Source organism: Brienomyrus brachyistius, chromosome 10, assembly GCF_023856365.1.
Source record: "Brienomyrus brachyistius isolate T26 chromosome 10, BBRACH_0.4, whole genome shotgun sequence".
NCBI lineage: Eukaryota > Metazoa > Chordata > Actinopteri > Osteoglossiformes > Mormyridae > Brienomyrus > Brienomyrus brachyistius.
In genome coordinates, this window is record NC_064542.1 from 29446193 (window position 1) to 29468067 (window position 21875).

At 52.8% G+C, this 21875-nt stretch overlaps 1 protein-coding gene across 1 annotated transcript in view; it reads left to right on the forward strand.

Moving 5' to 3' along the window:
* Positions 1–21875, forward strand: part of diaph2 (diaphanous-related formin 2) — a 251640-nt gene that overhangs the window by 122602 nt on the left and 107163 nt on the right. Inside the window, 2 exon segments of the mRNA XM_049027740.1 lie at positions 17199–17300; positions 19870–19964. Coding sequence (XP_048883697.1) covers positions 17199–17300; positions 19870–19964 — 197 coding nt within the window.

Consider the following 21875-nt stretch of genomic DNA (forward strand, 5'->3'; position numbering starts at 1 on the left):
GAGGCTCTGTTCCTCATTCATTATAAGTTAGTTAATTTCCACAGCGAATCCGTCTCTTGTCACGCTCCGCTCTCGTCTGATTCACCGCGTCCCCTGGGGGTGCGGCACAGGACACGGCACAGGGGCACTTGTCACCGTCTGCAGCTGCTCTAACCTTCCCCGGCTTCGTATCCGACTTGGATGGGCTCCGCTTCCATCGGCTGCCCCACGGCCTGTCGGGGCTGCGGGTGAACGGCCGCGCCATGTGGGCTCGGAACCAGCTAGGCCGGGTCTATAGGCCTCAGGTAGTCTGTCAGAGCCTCTGTCACTGGTTCCAGACCGTCGCCGATGTGTGTTCTACTGGAGCTCTGAGCGAGTGAAGATCTGTAAGCTGTGTGCCGCCCGCATCCCCTTAGGAGGTGACCAGGGTGTGTGACAGGAACCGAGAAGCAGGTTGGGGGGGCAGAAACGACGTGGGGGGGGGTAGCTGGCATTCTGTCCACCCTCCGTATCCAGAGGTTGAGGCTTATGCTTCACCTGGTTTTCATCTTGATCTGAGCCCCCAGGCATGACGTTGTCCTGCCGAGAGTCACAGGGGCTCTGAGGGGAGGAAAGGACCCCGGCCCATCCAATCACCCCCCAGTTCATTAGTCATGGGAGTGGCAGCCTGCATAGTGTTTATACAGCACATCCTGCATGGAGCTGGCCGGGAATCCCGTTCTGCGTGGGAGAAGCCGCCCCAAGCTGGCACGTGTGCTTCGCCTCTCATCTTTCATGTTTCACGAAGCATCTTCTGGCCCGCAGGTAGAAAGCGCAGAGCCGCCACAGCATCGCACTGATAGTGGCGCAAGGAATAAATCCTGACTGGAAACCGCGAGTGATGGCAGAAGCGACCATTTCTGTAATAAAACAGTCGGCGATATAATGTAAGGTAACGTCCCGGATCTGGCGGTGCGCGTGGGCCGGTGCTGGGGGAGCTGGCATGACTGTCACTCCGCTGCGGCGTGATGCGGGTCCTGCCTGGACCCCGGTGGACTTCTGCTGAACCAAGCCTGTCCAAGCCTGTCGCTTGCGATGCGTTCAAATCCATCTGCACGCGTGACACCCTCCAAACCCTCGCCAAGTGAATTAATTACCGGAATGTGTGACAAACATAAGGCATGTTAGCGAAATAGAATGTGACGCTCAAGGTGTCGTGAAGTCGCATGTCTTCAGATTTGAAGATTGGCTTAATTCACAGGCCTGTGTTTCGTTAGTATGCTTGTGATCGGGAGTCCTGGTGACCTTCGAGCGTCACATGACCTTTGAGCCAATGAGGCATCCCTCAGTATGAGGAGCTGAGTATGGGGAGGAGTGGGGTCCTACAGGAGGAGAATTACATGGAGAGGCTGAGTGTGAAGGGCAGTGGGGTCCTCCAGGAGGAGAATCGCATGGAGAGGCTGAGTGTGAAGGGCAGTGGGGTCCTCCAGGAGGAGAATCGCATGGAGAGGCTGAGTGTGAAGGGCAGTGGGGTCCTCCAGGAGGAGAATCGCATGGAGAGGCTGAGTGTGAAGGGGAGTGGGGTCCTCCAGGAGGAGAATCACATGGAGAGGCTGAGTACGGAGGGCAGTGGTTTCCTACAGGAGGAGAATCACATGGAGAAGCTGAGTGTGAAGAGCAGTGGGGTCCTCCAGGAGGAGAATCACATGGAGAGGCTGAGTGTGAAGGGGAGTGGGGTCCTCCAGGAGGAGAATCACATGGAGAAGCTGAGTGTGAAGGGCAGTGGGGTCCTCCAGAAGGAGAATCACATGGAGAGGCTGAGTGTGAAGGGGAGTGGGGTCCTCCAGGAGGAGAATCACATGGAGAGGCTGAGTGTGAAGGGGAGTGGGGTCCTCCAGGAGGAGAATCACATGGAGAGGCTGAGTGTGAAGGGGAGTGGGGTCCTCCAGGATTCCCCTCTTTCTCCTCTCTTATCTCCCTTCCTTTCCACCCCCTCCCTCTCTCAGGATGGAGTTTGAAACTGTCTTGCTGAGGAGCACCGTCCATTGGCTTTGGGGGGAGGGGCTGGTGGAGGTGCAGACCCCCCCGCCCCCCTCCCCCCTTAGGCCCCGCTGGCCAGACCTTCTGTGGCAGGCTGTCTGTTTAACACGTTTCCAGTGTGAAGCGAGTGTGAGCTGCGTGAATCTGGACACACGGGTGTCGTGTGTTTTCCGCCATGTGGTCGTGACGAGAGCCCAGCTCCATGGTTACCATCACATTCGCCACATTTATTCTCCCTTTTCGTGGCACACTTATTAACTATTTTCAGCAATTTCGCACTTTTAAGCCTAGCACTGTGTGCGCCTCTTTATGCCGGCTAATGTGCTAAGACGGTACGTATATGTAATCATTCATAATTAGCCTGCTGTGTGGTTTTTAGCTGCTAAACGGCCTCTCTGTAGCTACGTGACATACAGTAACTGGACGCTCACGTCACGCGACCACACCTCCACACTCCGTCTCCCTGTCTTCCGTCTCCATCTTCCCGTCGGGGGGTGTGGGTGATATTTTATTCATAACCACGTTAGTCCAGGACTATTTCGAGACGTCTCCTGGCCAGGGTGGGCTGGGGGGTGGGGGCATTGTTCATTAATGTCAGGCTGAGTCCTGATGGAACGACAGTCTGCCACCCCCACCCCCAAGGCGAAATCACAGCCTTCTGATACATTTCTGTTGTGTTCCATGCTTTATGTCCAACTGTCCTGAGAGGGGGGCCTCTGTCTTGCCCCCCCCCCATCTCCCACCACCAGCAGTGCTGACCAAACACACACATACAGGCATGTCGGTGCCCATATCCATATGGGGGGACTCCATTCATTTCTAAGGGCATAACTCCCATCACTGGCACCCTTAACCCCCACCCGGCCCTAACCTTAACCAAAGAAAATACAAGTATTTTGGCATTTTTAGCTTTTTGATTGCAGCCACAGATTTTTATAAAATTGAGTTTCCCTTGTAGGGACTGAAAAGATGGTCCCCCCCACATTGCTAAAATAACAGGTTTTTATCACATTGTGGGGACATGGGGGGTTGTGTTTTTCTTGGGTGGGAGGGGGCTGTTGGCTAAGTGGCACTGACAGCCCTGATGGTGGTGATGGTGGTGGGGGGGGGGGGGGGGGTTGTCAGCACATTACAAAGGCATGGAACTGTAAGCACTGGCATGGAAAGGCGTGTGAGAGGAGCGGCGCAGGTTCCAGAAGCCTCTCTCACCCCCCCCGCGATTGACCCCTCAATCGGCATCGAACAGAGTGGGACATCCCCACCACCCCAGGTTTGCATTGCGGCTGGTCTGAGGAGTAGTATGTATGCACTGGACGGGCCTCTAATCCATTTTTGCCCCCCCCCCCGTACACATCGGGGGGGTTATGGCCTTTCAGTCGTGATCCTGAGCAGATTGCTAGTCCCTGCCTGCTGTGACCGTGTGCCATTATTTCCATAGTCAGGGTTTAGTGGCAGTGTGGCCTTTGCCACAACCCCCCCCCTCCCCCAAATTCCACATCTGGTGAATTCCTGATGTCAAGCTGGTATTAGTCCCACACTTTGGGTCAGGCACTGGGTTCCAGGTTCTTGGTTCCAGGTCCTTGGATCCAGATCTCTGATTTCAGGTCCAGGTCCTACCCACTCTCCGGCCATATAGCGGGCCATAATGCAGGCATGTCTGCCACAGGTTTGCATGCATTGCCTGAGTCGTTAGGTTTTTTTCCCCCACAATTCTCAGCATATAGGTGCAACACAAAGAGCTCAGAATTAGAAATGACTGTGTGCTGCCGTCCCGCAGAGCCCCTCCCTAATTGTTCATTTATGTCATTCTCAGGTTTCTCTGTGGGCTTCTTTCTTTCTTCTCTGTCCATTTTAATGCTTTAAATAGGCTGTAATTGCATCACGGGGATCCTGCGCGCTTCTCGCTTCCCGTCGAGCCTCGCAGCCTCACTCGGCGTTCCGGCGTCGTTAAGCGGCAGCGTTCCGGCGCCCAGCGGCTTCTCACCGCGATGGAGATGGGCCGAGGCAGAATGCCAATATCGCAAATGATTAAACTGTGAGCCCCCCACAGTTACGCCTGACGGCATTTACAAACAAGCAACGCCCGTCCTGTCGGCAGGCCGCAGCCCTCGTTTAAAGCCGCACGTGAGCGGCCTTCATTGGCTCCTAGGGATCATGGGCAGAGATGTGGGCGGGGCTCCGGGGATGGCCTACCCGGCTGCCCGCCCCCATGGACCTGTTTGGATCTTCTCACAGCTTCTGTTCTTCATCTGACTGTGTGCAGGGGAGGGTGCAGAGCGTGGGGTTCAGGGGGCGGCGTGGGTCTGCCTCTCGGGTCTAGAGCTGCAGACATAATGAGGAAAATGAAGGACGCCGAGATGTGTGCCTGCTGCTCGGGGTGTGGGGGCTGCTTCCTGTGAGGGAGGGGGGGCATTTACATGAATGAGGGAGTAGGAACGAGATCCCCCACTGCAAGTTTCACCTTGTAGCAGATTGATTCCGGGCAGGTTGGCCTTTGTGGTCCTTGTGTGTGTGCGTGTTGTGGGTTTCTGTATGAGTGCGTATTTTCCTCAGCGTTCACTGCAGTGTTTAGTATTTCTTGAAGGCGGAGCCGCAACTAAACTGTCTCAGTAAATCATGCCCCCCAAACACTTCCCCCAAGGAGGAGCCGAACCTGGCTTTGGGTCGGCGGGCTTGACGATGCAGGAGAATAGGCCAGGAACCCCTGGAATGCGACGTGGCCGCGATCATACCGTCTCTCGGGTCCCGCGGCCCGCTGAACACATGCATGAGCGCCACCTGCGAGTCTGTACTGCGCCCTCTGATGGCATCGAGTGCAGATCTGCACCACGGACCCTGATAAGTGCTCAGAAAGCGGCCGTCCGCATTTGTGCAGTGCCCACGCCATACCTTCCCTGAGGTGCATGCTGGGAGACCAGGCGAGTCCAGCCCATATCAAGTTTATTAAGAATAACTGCTCATGAAGCAGCTTTGGCAATTAATTGGCCACAAGTATCACACCAAAATGAACCATTAAAGTGGCAAATTGCTTTAAGTTTATAGAATTAATTAATAAAACGTATGATGAAATGGAAAATTATCAAACAAGCCCCGCTCCTATTAAGCGACGGTCTCCAAAGTAATGCTTCCGAGACCCAAACCTTGAACAGTGTTTATGGCCTTCTGTTAAAAAAAAAAACCAAACAGGAAAAAAAAATCTAAATGCAGAGGGGAAAGATAAAAAAAAAAAAGAAATTAGTTTGCGTAATTAGTGATGGTTAAGTGCTTTTAATCCAGCAGAGAAAGAAATTGTTGCAGGCTGGAAAGTTCCACAGGGACTTGTGGTGGAGCTGAAGTTTTATACTTGTTTACTCCTGAAGGGGGGAGTCGGTGTCTCAAAGCTCACGCCTAATAAAAGTACGGCCCATAAAGATACCATCATTCCCCGCTTCTCCCCCCCCCCAACTTTTTCCTCTTTTTTTATCGCCCCCCAAAACGGTTAAGAGGTCCTGCTTGTGTACAAAAAACAAAGCCGCTAGCACTCAGTCACTGTGACTCTTTATATTCAGCTGGTCGGTTGAACCAAAATCTTGGTCTGGATTTGTACTCTCTGGACCTGAATTCCCCACCTCTACAAAGCACAGCTTGCTTGAGTTCATGCCCAGGTACTTAATATACATACCACACCGCATGAATACAAAGATTCTCAGCCTAGCGTTACATTACCGACTTCTGTTGCGCGTAGAATAGGGAGCAGTGCGCATCCTTTTTACACTGCGATTTACACTGTGTGTCCACCAGTAATACGGAACAAAGCATTTAAAAAGAAACCAAGCTGGAACTGGCCGGCCCACTCACTTCACCCCTGTGTCTGTCACCCCTGCTTAAAACACAAAGCACCATGGTTTCCGGAGATGGAGCCAATCGCTTCATGAAATACTTTTATTGTTGCTTTGTAGATAAGCGGAGGATAAGGTGACTGTGGACGGTGGGGTGGGGCTTCTTTTGGGTAGCCCCCCCCCCCCCATCCCCCCCCCCCGGTGACGGACTGCGACGAGCTGCCGAGTTTCCCCCGAACGCGCTGTTCCGGTGCCCGAGAGGAACCTGAGACTGAGACTGCGATAGTAGCTGAATTAGCTCTGGTGTATAACGCCGATCCTGCCAGTGATCCTCCCTGCGGCTCTTCAGCCCTTCATTTAATTGAAGGTTTGCAGTGATATATTTATAATATGTATTTCACAAATAGTTTTATTGCTGGAGGGCTAAGAAAGGCATTTAGTGCTCTATCTCATAATTAGGAATGAAAGTAGTGATGAAAGGAAGTAACTTTTTCAGCCATTAAGTGCTGGACCCTGATGAGGTCATTCGAAGGCCCAGACAGCAAGGTCACAGTCGACGGCTTTTCACTGGCCGAGAAAATAATAATGGGGGGGGCAGATGTTGCTCCCTGTAGGCCAGAGCAGGGTAAAGCAGGGGCTAGCAGAGGCTACCTGACCAATTGTCGACACATTTGAAAGATGCACATGGTAGAATGTATTGTTCAGCCTTCGGCCCTCCCCCCCCAACCCCCCCCCCCCCCCCCCCATCAAAAAGGGACGTTACACTCTTCATCCCATCTTTGCAAATAAGAGAAATCAATTCCGGATCGATCTGACACCGGCGTTTGTTTCATTTGCTGCACTACCCTCGTGCCCTCCCCCCCAATTCTCAGCGACTGCTCCGTTATGCCGCGATTTGTGGCTGCGTGGGATGAATGGGATGCGATTTTTATTTGGTGATAGAGACGGGGGGGGTGCGGTGTGGGGGAGAGGGACTGATGGGGTATGGAGAGGGTGGCTTGTGGGCCCTGTGTTATTTTGACGCTCCATAATCATCTCACTGCTCATTTCCTCGGCGTCCGATGCTGGCATTTCAGGGCCCAGATCAGCAGATCCCAGCACTCGGGAGCGGGACACGCCTGACATTTTGAGCGGACAGCGGCCTGTTGTGTGATGCCAGTAACTTGCTTGCTAAGAGCACAGAAAACAGGGTTGGCTCTTCTTGACATGTCATGCCTGGGATGTCGGATGTTTGTCGAGGTGCCCCTTGAATGCTGTGACTGGTAGGGTTTCTTTTTCTGAGATTATTCACCTGCATTGGGTTCAGCGGGGCTCGGACCTCGCTATGGGCGGTGCCGTCTTTGGTGCTGCCTTTCAGGGTGGAGTGGGTGGTCCCGAGCTCTGGTTGGGGTTCCTTTATGCATCGATAGGGAAAGCAGGGGCGTAGGGGCCATCTGCAGGCCTGAAGTACACGATGAAATGATTTTAGTATTAGGATTAGTTTCTGGGTTAGCTTTGGCGTTAGCATTAGTGTTAGCATCACTACTTTAGCCAGCGCTCAGCCTTTCGCTTCCTTGCGCCATCTCAATCTCTCCCCCCCCCCCCCCCCCAGTGTTGCCATAGGAGGTGGAGCGGCTGTGGTGATGGTCATGAGACCAGCCTCATTTCTGTGTCAGAAACTTGCAACAGATGCTGCCTTCTCGGCGTTTGCTAACAAATATTTGCATGTTCAGGGCTCTGTGTGTTCAGGACTTCATCTATCCAGTAAGAAAATAAATAAATAAATCATGGAGCACTTTCCGGAACCGAATGAAAAATCTGGCATTACCCATGGTTCCTAGCGGCGGACAGCGTGCTTAGTGCTGCAGCTGTCCCTCTCTTGGAAATAAATAAGTGCACTTTAGCCAGATCTGTTGAACTGTAATCAGTGCTTATAAGCCCATAATTAAAACTGCTGGGGCAGGACCTGGGAGGTGGGAGGCGACCGGTGCTGTGCTGGGAACAGGCTGCAGCTTTCTGATCACTCCTGTCTGCTCCTTCAGCCTCCCCGCTCTGCCTGACCCTGGCCCTTATGCATGACCCTGCCCCTTATGCATGACCCCCGCCCCTTATGCATGACCCTGCCCATTCTGCCTGACCCCCGCCCCTTATGCATGACCCCCGCCCATTCTTCCTGACCCCGCCCCTTATGCACGACCCCGCCCATTCTGCCTGACCTCGCCCACTCTACCAGACCCCTCCCACTATGCCCAGACCCTCCCACTATGCCTAACCAAACCCATTCTGCCTGACCCTGCCCACTCTGCCCTACCCTGCCCCCTATACCTAACCTCGCCCGTTCTGCTTTGACTCCGCCCCTTCTCCAGCAGCTCTGGGATTTGTAAAGCAACCGTGGACTTTAAAACAGGAGAGAAACATTATAAATGATCAGATTCTCATCACATTTGGATTCTTTTACAAGCTACTAGGTGCAGATAATTAGGTATTTTACATCTTATAATATGATTTATATGCTGATGGAGGTTAATGCCAATCACATCCAGTTTTAATGCATTAAAACCTGTAAAATTGTTAAATTACCTCACCCACCCCACCACAGAATTAGTGATGAAGGTGATGAAGATGTAAATTATGCTATTTCGGAAACTCTGTTGTGTTTGGGTTGATCTGGGTCTGTACACAGGAATGAGAATGTGCCTCTTTCCTATCTGCCTCGTACCCAGGCAGGGGGCCGAGGTCCCAGGGGCCATCATGAGCTGTGTTGGCTCTCTGTGTGTCTCGGCTGCGGAGGGACATTTATGGGCATGGGTCTGAGAGCAGAGCGCGTATTATTTCGGCGGACTCGTCTAATGCCTTTATTTATTTTCTGGCTACCTGTCTCCTCCATTTTACTAAAGGGTTCAGGGTCCCAGCCAACCATGCACCGGCCTTCCTGACATGTGCGAGGACCCCACTGTTCCCTGGGTGGGAGTGGGGGTGGCGGGGAATGGATCTGTGACAGATGACGTTCGTCTGTGGTGCGGGGGCGTGTGCCGGGCAGCCATGCCAAGATCCCGCCGTTTCGTGTTTTTCTGGACGTGCCGTGGTCAAGCCCACACACGACAGCAAAACAAATATTTATTTTTTGAAAAACAACCGCAGGGGGGTGCCATTACTGATTCCGTTTCAACCTGAGCCCCTTTTATCCCCATGATGCTCTGCTGTGGACCACAGAGACGAGATTAGAGATTCTTTGCATTTTGGGGGTCGTTTGATGTTGAAGGCCTGCTGAGACGTTTATGGGTGTTATTTATATATTATACTGTATCATATGTCCCAAGGGCGTCTCACCCCATTTTTAGGGCCTCAGTCATGTGTCTCTGGTTCAACAGAAGCCCCTCATTTTCGGGGCCCTTAGTCGAAAAGGTCGGAGGTCAAAGTTTGTGTGGAGTTTCTCGCTGGCCTTTTGTGACCCTCATCTCGCAAACCTCATCCAAGCACTGTGCCATCCATTGGACCAGAAACTTGCTTTCACAAAGCTCATTTTTTTAAATCTTTAAACCTTTATCTTACCTGCCTGGCAGGACTTTCCATCCCGGCGGGTTTTACGTGTTTATAGGTTACAGCTGAAGCCCTTCTAGAAGGTTTGGGTTAATTGCCTCCACCAAGGGTACAACAGCAGTCCTGAGATTGGAGCTGTTAGCCTCTTTTACCGCCATCATCTGCCGCCGGCTTTATATCGCCATGGTGACGTTTCTGACCGCCGCTCTCAAGCCCGGATTGGACCCAGTGGGTCTTTTTCTTGTAGGAAGATGAATCTTTGTAAAGAGATGCTGTTTACGGTGCTCGCTGCCACCGCTTTTCCTCTTGACGCTCTCTCTGTCTTCGTTTTTTATATCCTACATACTGATTTATTTATTTATTTCGCTCTCGCCCGACTGTCTGATCTGTGAGTAGTGAGAGCGAAAAGGCAGATGGTCTGAAGTCGGTGTCCTGACGCGGAATGAAGACGGTCAGTCACGGCCGTCACTGCGGTAGTTTGTTGGATTTTTAATGCCTTCCTTGCGGGATCGTGCCCATCGCTGTGAAGCTACAGTCAGACTCCCCCTTTACCCATGAGGGTGCTTTAATCTGCCTCGTCACGCAGCTCTGTCTGGGGCAGCAAACTGGCGCCTTCACGTGGACGTGCTCCTCTGCACGACAGCCATTCACTAACAGGCACTGGTACATACCTTTGTTCCGTAATGAAACCGATCGTGCTGTTTTCTTTCTTTATTATCTTGTTGAAATGCACACATTTCCCCTTTGATGCCTACGAGGCTGGCAACCGCCCACGCTAACTGCTGCATCCACATTATTGTACGTGCGCGTCGCATTTTCTTCACAGATGCATTTATTCAAAGCCGGGTCATACAGTTAGAGTGAAGGGCCCAGTGTTAAAATCTCTCTGCTGATCGCGGGATTTGAACTGACAACCTTCTGGTCACGGGCACCCCATCGTAGCTGGCATTTAAGTGAGGTGGCTGCGGCAGGCCTGGTGTGCATTTCCTGTACCCTGTTTGCATGGTTGCGGTTACATCATATTAAGTGGGGTGGAGAGGCCATCCCCTGCAGGGTTGGGGCATCAGTCATGTTTGTGCGGAAAATATTGTGGAACCAACAAGGCTGAGTGGTGGATCTCTGTGCTGTGCTGCCTTCAGATCGTTTAAGAGGAACCTACATAAAGATGTAGATCAGGTGTATGGGTCCGGTTTGGCCAGAATGCAAGCTCTTCATGTGCGCTATCCCAGCTGGGGGGCTTGCCTGAGTGACCTTGATGAGGTTGAACTCCAGCCCCACTCCCGCCACACCTCCATCCCTTGCCCCCGTAACACTTTTCTCATTTCACATAAATCTGTCACTGTGGCCCCCACCCCCTTGTGTGTGTGTGTGGACCCTCCATAGGCTCATGTCCTGCTGAGTACCCCCCATAGATCTGCGCCCATTCTTGAGGAAACCCCCTCATATGGTGTATGCTGCCTTCCTGCCAGACACCCTTGGCTGTTTGCTCTCCCTTATCCTCCTTCACACAAAGATGTGAAGCTTTTCCCAAGTTTCTTCACAGGCTTTAGACAAACAGGATCAACCTGTTGGTTAAACTGGAGGAAAGTCCGAGCTTGGCCTGGAACGTAGATAGGCCTCTTTGAGGACGGTCTCCCTGCTTTCGGCCCAGAGCGTAGATAGACCTCTTTGCGGACGGTCTCCCTGCTTTCGGCCCAGATCGTAGATAGGCCTCTTTGAGGAGAGTCTCCCTGCTTCCGGCCCAGAACGTAGATAGGCCTCTTTGAGGACGGTCTCCTGCTTTCGGCCCAGAGCGTAGATAGGCCTCTTTGAGGACGGTCTCCCTGCTTTCGGCCCAGAGCGTAGATAGGCCTCTTTGAGGACGGTCTACCCGCTTTCGGCCCAGAACTTAGATAGGCCTCTTTGAGGACGGTCTCCCTGCTTTCGGCCCAGAACGTAGATAGGCCTCTTTGAGGACGGTCTCCCTGCTTTCGGCCCAGAACGTAGATAGGCCTCTTTGAGGACGGTCTCCCTGCTTTCGGCCCAGAACGTAGATAGGCCTCTTTGAGGACGGTCTCCCTGCTTTTGGCCCAGAACGTAGATAGGCCTCTTTGAGGAGAGTCTCCCTGCTTCCGGCCCAGAACGTAGATAGGCCTCTTTGAGGACGGTCTCCCTGCTTTCGGCCCAGAACGTAGATAGGCCTCTTTGAGGACGGTCTCCCTGCTTTCGGCCCAGAACGTAGATAGGCCTCTTTGAGGACGGTCTCCCTGCTTTCGGCCCAGAACGTAGATAGGCCTCTTTGAGGAGAGTCTCCCTGCTTCCAGCCCAGAACGTAGATAGGCCTCTTTGAGGACGGTCTCCCTGCCTTCGGCCCAGAACGTAGATAGGCCTCTTTGAGGACGGTCTCCCTGCTTTCAGAATCACTGCAACATATATTGCACAGCTTGAAGTGCAGTAACTCATGTATACCACAGTTACTTATTTTCTTATATATTTGTACTTGAAGACAGAATTTTCATGATGACAAATTTATTATCAGGAGTGTTATTTAGGTTTGGCCAGTATAACGACAACTTCAAGCATGAAATAACTCCAAATTTCTGAATGTAGCTACCTCACTGCTACGGTATCGCTCCATCTAGCAAAATGTACAGGTCTACCACACACTGTTGACATGAGTTAGTATGCACATGTGGATGTAAACATAAAATACCATAGAATTCAATTGAATAAATCGGTACCATAGATCGACCCCATTGTCACCAATACCCAATCCAGCTATTTGAGTCAGACTCAGACTGATTTCTCATATCAGAATCAGACATCAGTATCAGCTGCATCTGTTAGTATCTGTCCTGGAGCTGGTTCCTTGATATCAGTGCTGCACTCAGTAGGAATGGGCACAGTGCTCTCAGTGTGACCCTCAGAACAGGCTTCTCGCTTAGGGAGAGATTGGGGTGCACATAGAGCATTATGGGAAAAATGCAAACAGAAGAAGGAAATGAAAATGCTTTTGCGAATGAGATTTTTGTATTTGCCTAATTCACTTTCATTTCACTCTGGGGATGAGTGAATTCTCAGTTGATGCTGATGATCCGTTCCACTTGTGTGACCCGCTTCCGGTAGCTTAATGGTACCTGTAACAAGCTGGGAAATGGGTCTGCTTTGCCGACGCTGCTGACCCGCATAATGTGAGCACTAAAGGTGACTTTTAATACCGTCTAACGTGAACTCTCGTGACATTGATCTGTCGTCGGATCTTTGAGTGCTTTTGTATGCTTTTTGTATGTTGCTGGGACATGCATTTTCTGTTGTGCTGCTAACAGCCGGCCCAACCCCCCCTCCCCCCCCACCGTGGTCATTTGAGAGACAGACTTGGGGCCCAGAAAGAGCCGGAATACTGGAGATCAGAGCAACTAGAGAGAATTGGGTGAGTGTTTGATAGAAAACAGAGAGACGTGGTCAAGAAGGGGGGCTGGATGCCGTCGACGGCAGACAAGCACACTGTCAGGGCGGAGTCTAATGGGGACCGCCGGGACGGCGAGTATGAGGGCGGCCGGACGGCCGGCCGGCGCTGAAATCCGTGCCTCGCTTCCCGAGTGGAGATGCAGGAGGCAGCTGACCGCGCTTGCAGGTTGGGGAGGGGGGGGCAGAGATAATGGACACTGTACTAGAGGAGGGGGGGCTGTCTTGCCGATCGCTGTCAGCCACGCACGTCTAATGGGTCACGTCAGCAGCAGTGCGGTCCGAGGAAGACGCCTGTCAGGCCCAATCTGTGTATCACCGGTACCTTCTCTCTTCAGCTGGATTAACGAGCATGGGCTGGCAACCCAATCATGACGTAACTGAGCAGCATCCTGCCCAGTGCTTTGAGTTAAACCATGCCGTCCCATCTGACGGTGTGTCTGTCCCCGGGTTTGACATCCTAGCCCAGGTGATGAGGGCAGCACACTGTGAATGCCATGCGTGACCGATGTTCCCATGTCGGAAACTCAGCACTCCATCCTGGCACCGTGGTCCTCATCTGTCCTGGAAATCATTTTAAGGTATTAATGCTTAAGCATTAAGGTATACGCATGTGTTCCCTCGGAGGAACACCGGTGGCACAGCTTCCAGCATGTATAAACGCTGGATATCGAGACCTTGCGCACCCCTGGCGCGGGCACGTCCCAGAGGAGGGATAGAAACGTGTTCCATCCCAGAGTCAAGGTCGTCCGGCGGTAGGACGAGGACGCCGGTGCCCTACTGGGCTTCCATCCAGCATCAGCTGTGTCCACAGCAGCTGGGACGAATCCACTCCTACAGGCGCAGTTAATGGGTTAAGGGTCACTGCTTGGCGCTGTCGGCAAGCATGGCGAGAGCCAGGCGCGGTGGTGGGCATATGACCTCTCCCCTCTTAGTGAGGATGCGAGGCTGGTTTCTCGTGGTCTGGCGAGTGAGAGCTGACTGATCACTGACGAGATCATCATCATTATTGTTGAGCACATCTTGTTATCATTATGGATGATTATAATTGCACCAAGGAGGGTGCAAACAACCCCCCCCTCCCCGCCCAAGGTTGTGATTTCATCCTTCTCTGCCCCCCTCCCAGTTTTGAAGTTTGGCCGCCTTGGCTAAGTAGGTGATCAGCGTGAAGGTCGGTCAGTAACGAGGGCGTCGTTAGGGAGCCGCTAATGACTTGACACGCGAAAGAGTGGAATTGAATTACAGCCCATTGAGACGCCAACAGGTATTTATCACAAATCTTTTTACATCAATAAACAAGAAGCTTCTCTTAAGGCCGGTAAGAAGAAATCTCAGAATTGCTCCCCTAATGATAGATTCTCTGCTGATGAATGAGTAGCAGTCACTAATTTTCAGGACGCGTAATGAGAATCCCCGGGCTGACCTACAGCACGCGGCCTGCATTTCACGCCAGCCACTTATCTGGAAGGCTTTCACGCACTGGTGTGGTTCACTTTGCGCACTTTATTCTCTCCTGTCTTTCTTCTCGTCTTGCCCTTTTCTTTTTCGTTTTCTTTTCCCGCTGACCGTGTTTATTCGTTGAAAGCCGGCTGAAAGAATGGAAAGCAATTTCGGCAGCTTGAGTGAAAAGGGAAGAGGGCTAGCTCTTTGAGATCTGAAGCACGTCGTAGAGATGGTGGGCCGCCTCGCTGGGGTGGGGGGGGGGGGGGGTGTCTGTTGGTGGTTTGTAACAAGACGACAAATTGGGTTTAGGGTGCGAGAGGGAACCGCAGTGAGCTCGGAAAGTGGGTGACCGGGTCACTGCTGCCGTTCATACCGTCACTCCCTGACTTCAAACACGTCTGTTGGGTCATTATTGGCTGAGGGCAAACAGTCTTGCTTATTGACACTAAATGGCAGCAGGCCGGTCAATTGTGGGGGCAGCACTTATACAGGGTGCTGAGGACATGGCGTGTTAACCAGAAACGCACAATATATCGGTTATTGTATCGTTATTGGCCAGATCTCGTTAAAAATTAAGGTTCTTCATTATCTGAGGAGGAGACCATCTCTACTCAACATTACTGTCTCGATTCTATCCAGCGGACCATGGGTGGGCAAATTTGGAGCCATGTCATCCCCTTTGCCCCCTTTCTGCTCCCTGTCAGCTGGGGTCCGAAAGGGAACATGTCAGTCCTTTGGACCCTCCACCCTCCCCTCCAGTGATTATTCATGAGAATCCCCCACTTGTATAAATATGCATTCTGGGTGGTGTGGCGGGTGTGATTTTTAATCAAAGGCAGGGTCCTGCCACAGGGCGAACAGCTGAGCACCATCAACGTGCGATAGGCTTCCTCAGTCCCTTTTACTGGCTCGTGTTTCTAAGTCGATATTCCTTAATAGTTCATGTCACTTAAGCTGACGTGTGTGAGTTCTGCCTGCCTGATTTCCATCGACACAAAATGACCTCCCCTGTTGGGTAAATATTTAGAAAATCCCTTTTCATGCCACACGTGCTGCTGTGGTAATGGACAGGAAGTGATCAAAGACATCGAGTTTATTTAAATGGAGTTAATGTTTGCAGTCTTTGATCAAGCCCCATCTCAGATTTACTGGATCACTTGTGGCCGTTTGCTGCTGGCTGAAGACCCGTGGCAGGGGTGTTGCTAGAGATTTTGGAGTCCATGAAGGCATATCACATTCAGCCCCCTAGTCCATACCAATCCAGTTATTTTTCAAAATTTCTAGGCCCCCTGTCACTCATGGGCCCCTGGAATGGTTACAGCTTTTCACCCACCTTACCGCATCCCTGGCTGGTGCGATGATTTGTGGGAGAACTTTTGGCCTTTAAGTGAATATGCTTCTCGATGTTGGGTCTGAATGCTCCTGTGTCCTTCTGTAATCCTTCTCCCCGGATGCATGGGGGTGTGGCCTTGGGGAGGCCTTGTATAGTAGCCGGCGGGTGGCATTCTCCCCAAGAGGCCGTGTGAGTGAGAGGACGGGATTGTAATCGTATTTGACTGCCCTACGCTGTGTATTGCCTGGCACCACTCTCGCCTGTGGCTGCACAGTAAGGTGGAGGGGTGGGCTTGATGGCGGGGGGCCCCCATCCCGACATGGATCTCTGGCCCCCCCGGAGGCCAGACTCCACATCGTCATGGTGATACGTAACTCTGCCATCCACGTTTCCAGAATGTGCCTGTCAGTGAAAAATATGAGGCCCACCGAAGGCATCCACTCCGGTGGAACATGTGAACCATAGCTTGTAGTTCAGCCCCCCCACCAAGCTGTCTAAGCCATTCCAGCAATATTTGGGGTGGGGTGGGGTGGAGGGTAGGTTCAGCTCCACATGAGAGCTCAACGATTGGTGAGTTACCTTCAGTCAGAGAGGTGCCGACTTTTTTATTATTGGACAGACTTTCGATGAATCACAGGTGATGGGGGGGGGGGGGTGGGCTAATGGAGTGATGAGGGATGTGTGGATGGATGCCTGCTGAGAACACGGTGTCGCCTGACGAGAGTGGGATTGGAAGGGAGGAGGCCCTGCTCTGTTTCCCATACAGGCCCCCCAGCCAGGGGCTGATACGCTGTGTGAGCTTCCCCCGCCATCCGGCTCCTTCCCTGGGGTCACATGGCTTTGAAAACGGCTTCCCATCACCATGACAGACTGCTCTCCTGCAGACCAGCTGGTGGGGGTCCAGAGGGCCTAGAGACACAGCTCATCGGGGAGGTGTCCACCTTTAGCCAGTGTGGCCCCTGCGGCACGTCGGCCCCCGCAGAGCGAGCACTGGGGTGTGGATCCATGCGGGGTGGGGGTCGGCGATTTAACGACAGGGTTCTTAGAAAGTGCACTCTGGCTAAAACCTGCAGGCGCTGCACGGTGACAATTCCCCAGCTGAGTGTGGTCAGGAGGAGTTTTTTAATGGTCCTGATGGGAGGGGGTCTTGTGAGGATACTCACAGGTCCTGTCAGAGTGACCATCCAGAAACAGGTCCTGATAGGGGGGCTCATCTCAACATGCCTCGTGTGTGTGTGTGTGTGTGTGTGGGGGGGGGGGGGTTATTTCTGAGGTCCAGTCCACCCTTAACTTGCCTTGGGGGGGCGGGGGGGTGAAAGTCGGTAGAAGGGCGAGGAGGGGGTTAGGGGATATTTCCCGAACCAGTGACTTCTTACCCTTAATGCAACCCCCCCCCCTTGATCCCAGGTCACACACCCAGACCCTGGAAACTCCCAGGCTGAATGACTCGTGTTTTATGCCCCCCCCACACCACCTCTCCCATCTGTCTCTCCTCCTCCTCGTTTCCCTTGTTTTATCCACTTCACATTTCTAGGGGGGGTTAGGGGGGTCGTCAGCCTGATGTGCATAAACACTGAAAGCCTCTGTGGGCCCCCGTTGCTATGGACATCAAGGGTCTCCTTTCTCTCTGCCTCCCCCCACAGTAAGAAAGGATGTTGACGAGACCGACGACAGGAAGGTGGCGCAGTTCAAGAAGAAGGCAAGAGAGCTGCGCATCCTGGACGGCAAGACAGCCCAGAATCTATGTAAGGCCCACCATCACCTCCCTGCTGCGACCCCTCCCCCTATAATCCCCCACCCGCCCCTCTCCAGAGCAGCGAATCGGACCATCCAGCAGTCAACACCAAGCTTGGTAAAACGGCCGTAATGAAATGTCTACGGAGAGACAGGAGATAAAGAGCTGAAATGTCACCCTGCCCTTCGGCCCGGGGTTTGACCTCCAGTTACATGCTGATGACGGGTGTGGGATAATTACCGTCGGGGGGGGGGGGCACCACACCGCGATGGCAGGCACATGCCGGGACACACATGAACATGAACACATGCCAGGCTTTGATCTCGCCGGCGGTCTCTCTCCGGGCCCTTCTCTGCCTCTGCTGTGACGTTCTCTCCTATCTCACACTCCTTTGTTTTCCTTTCAGTTCAGCTTGGTTGCTCTGCTGTGCGCATTAGCGATGTCTGCATTACCCCCCCGTCCTCCTGTCATCTCTGGTGTCTGCTTTCGGCCTGCGTCAATTCTGCATATCCCCATAGGGGGTCTCACATTTACGTTTGCTTAGCGATCTCAGGAGACCTCACCATTTTAAACAGCTACACGTTATATGGGAGCATCACAGCGTTCATGAGGTTCAACAGCAAGACCTTTCTGGCTCTCGCTTCAGCTGCTAATCCTCCTGTTTGGCCGTTGCCGTACCGACAGGCCTATTCCCCATCAGATGGAGGGGTGCTGCTGCTCCAGGTCTCTGATTTCGCGTGGGGGTGCAGGGTACATGCAGCCCCCAGGCATTCTCCGATACGCCTTGCAGACAGTCGTGATCGCCCCAGACCGTGCCCAGTCACCTGCACCAACGTCACTATAAGAGAGGATTTTCAATATATCTCAGCTTTTCCAAAAGAAGATAAAATTGTAATTCCGCAGAAGAGTGCCGTTCTCTCGAGAGGTAAGGACAGGGTCAGCCTTGTAGTCACAGCCTTGGTGTAAACCCTCCAATCGACGCCTGTCAATCGGCCATTGATCACGGACATGCTGTCCTTGGCGGCTACCTCTGAATATGCCAGAAAGAGCAGGGCATGTGGCAAAACCTCAATACTTGTCCTCCGAAAGTGTGTGTGTGAATTAATGCAGCCTTGACTGGCAACACTGGCCTGTCATGCAGCTGACGGATGAGAGAGCATGAGAAAGCATTTCCACCCCTCCTGCTCGCCCCCTTCAGGGTGAAACCCTCTGTGACCTCAGGTAAACGCAGTGTTCCCGCAGTGCCGGAATAAGCACATATCAAAGCCCTCAGGCCCCAAAGTCCTGCAACTGAAAACTTTTTTTTGGATCCCGTCCTGGACTCTTTGACATGCTTTGAACCCGCCTCTAGGGTCCTGGATACAGGGTGGGGGCAGGGGGGTGGAGCCGGTGTTTTGGGAGCTACACCACCAGGGAGCCTTAATGAAAGATAACTGCCACCATGTCACTGCCCCACTGCCCATCTTAACAGTGGTAAAACTCTGTCAGATGCACTTATGCCCCCCCCCTCCCATGCACTGATTTGACTGAGCACCACCTCCCACTGGCCTGCTTATAAAAACAGATTTAGTTTTTTTCCTCCATTCCACTCTGCCCTAGAGATGCGGCAGATCCGGGCTGGGGTGGGGGGCTGGGTGGGGGGGCTGCGGACCCCAAGCCCAAGAGTCTTACATCAGTCAGATGCAGCTTGTTGTTCTTGTAAACGCTCCTACTTTCAGAAGACCATGTTCTCCAAACTTTCAGCGCCCCGCTGTCTCACCGGCCCTTTGTTAGAACACACAGATCCAATTCCTGTCATTAGAACATGCCGGAAAGTGTTCCAATAAACAAGCAGAAGGCCTAATGAATTTCCGATGGAAGTGCAGGAAAAATAATGACGCTCATCTGTTGTGGCGAGAAAAAGTGAAGCTTTTCACTCTGAAAGTGTAAATTATGCTAATCGGTCAACAGATGATGTGACGGCTCCCGTCTCCAAGACGCGCATTTGGGCGAAGTCGCCCGTGAGCACCTCACCCTGTGAGAGGGCCGCAGGCGCCAGGCTGGATTTCACCCACTGAAGTTTCCCAATTAAGTAATCAAGTGACATGAAAATTAAATATAAATGTGAAAAATGTATTATTACTTTATCCACTTCCTCTGCATGGTGTTCTTTCTTAATATAGCTCTGGGGAGCAGACCGTAGAGGGCAAACCTGGGGGGTGGTATTGGTGTGAGGGAACAGGCAACCCCCTCACAGTCTGGACACCCTCCCGACCTCCTGGATACAAAAACCTGCCCAGGTTGTCAAACTGTAGCCCCTGGAGCCTGACTCGGTCACCCACTGCCTCCAACCAGTGAAAATGACACTGTCACCCACTGCCTCCAACCAGTGAAAATGACACTGTCACCCTCTACCTCCAACCAGTGAAAATGACACTGTCACCCTCTACCTCCAACCAGTGAAAATGACACTGTCACCCTCTACCTCCAACCAGTGAAAATGACACTGTTACCCTCTGCCTCCAACCAGTGAAAATGACTCGGTGACCCTCTCCATCCAAACAGCATAAATGACTCAGTCACCCTCGCCTTTCCTACAGCAATCTTCCTTGGCTCTTTCCGGCTTCCCTACGAGGAGATCCGGGACATCATCCTGGAGGTGGATGAGCAGCGACTCAGCGAGTCCCTGATCCAGGTGAGATAAATCTGCCTATGTGTGTGACAGACTCTGTTCTCCCGCCCGGTCCCGTGGCCCTTTTGTCTTACCAGGTTAGACAATGATAAATGATGAATCCTTTATTTGCTATTTGCACATGTAGAGGTACTCTGGGTCTCTTCTCTTTGCCTTGCCCGTCTTGCTCTCCATAGCTCAGGTGGAATGGAGAAGGGTCAGCCTGTGTGGGGTGCACAGCCGCTGGGCGTTAAGGGGCTTGCTTCTTGGCCCACGCACACCTTACTATTCTGCTGAGGCCTGGGACTGGACTGGAGATCTTCTGATCATGGGCACAGAGACTTGGTTAATGGCTTCCATCTGAGACTAGAATGATCCCCCCCCCCAAAACTCACCAGGTAGTGAGGGGTAGCTGCTGTTCCCAGAATGGGCCACCAGGGGGCGCCTGGTCTGCAGATTGGTAGCTGAGATGTAGATGAGTAGGGGTATGGTCTGCTGCAGCCATTTCTGTGCCCCCCCCCCCCCCACACACACACACAGCTGCACATAAGTCAGATGATTAAAAAACAGCACTGTGTGATGCAGCAGTCTCGAGGCTGCTGTCCACGGGTCTGGCAGAGGCCCGGCAGAACCTCATGTCGGTGCTGTCTCTCTCACCAGCCGTCTCTGCAGGACTGTCATTTGGAGCACTGATAACCTTTAATTGGCTCGTAATTTAGCCAGACGCAGGTGGGGGCACGGGGGGGGCTGGCTCAACTCGCAGCCTACAGGAGGAGGAGCTTGATAACCTTTTCTGGAATTGGTGCCCCTGCCCTCCTCGCTGCCCGTAATGGCCACTGTTTGTTACGGTGCGTGGTGCCGTCAACGGAGATGGGCATCGGCCCCCATTACCGCCCCCCCCCAAGCTTGGCCACACTCAGCAGTAATGTCCCCTGGGTCACATGCGGGCTTCCCCGCTGGGTGCCAATCTGCCCCTCTCTTCACCTCCACCACACACCCCCATTCTCACTGAACCTCTGCTGGTTCCTGCTGCTTTGTGGGTGTCGGGGGGGGGGGGATGAGTGGGCTTCTCGGATAGACCATTTCTTCCACCTTGTATTTGGAGTGTAAATGTGTGTGGGTGTGGTGCGGGGGGGGGGCTGTCAGCTGGTAGCCTGCATTCGCAGCTTAACACATTGAACCTAAAACACAGGTGTCAGTAGGGCGCCCCCTACTGTCCCACTGCCTGCAGAGTGATAATATCCAGTGAACATGGACACACAATAATAATTTTATAAACAACGGCAGACAGAACAATGACATTACTTTGTCTGGATCGCTTTCCCTTTGCTGGGGTGGGCAGCGGGGGGAGTAGCTTCTGAATATGGCCGGTATGTGGCGCTTGCCAGCGTTGTAGCATGTTAAGTGGGTTTGGCGCTGGCTTCCAGGCTTGGGTCCCTCTCCACAGTGCGTATTCTGGGGCGGGGTGCTTAACCAGCATAATGGTGGTGTTTGGTTCGCTTCCCTGTGTCTGTGCCAGTGTCGGAACGACTTGGCAAAACAGTGCAGAGATTATTAATGAGGTGTCTGATACTGAGATTGGAGGGGTGGGGGCACAGTCGCCACCTGAAAGATTGAAGGCAAAAAAACTTGGACACCCCCTCCCTATCCCAAAACCTCCCCCTTATCCCGACAATGTGCATTGGGTACAGGTGCCCATATTTCACACAATTCCTATTGGTGGGGGTGTGAGCTACTCTGAGATGCTGTACTTTCTCCTGTCCCCGACCTCCACCCCCCCCCCCCCCCCCCCAATCCACCCCACCCCGCTCCTGATCGGTGCTGTTGGGCTGCTGTGTGAGGCCCAGCCCAGCTGCTCTTAATGGCAGCCATTTTAAATGAGGTGTATGATTTGAAATACCGCTGTGTATCACATCAATTTTACAAAGCGATCGC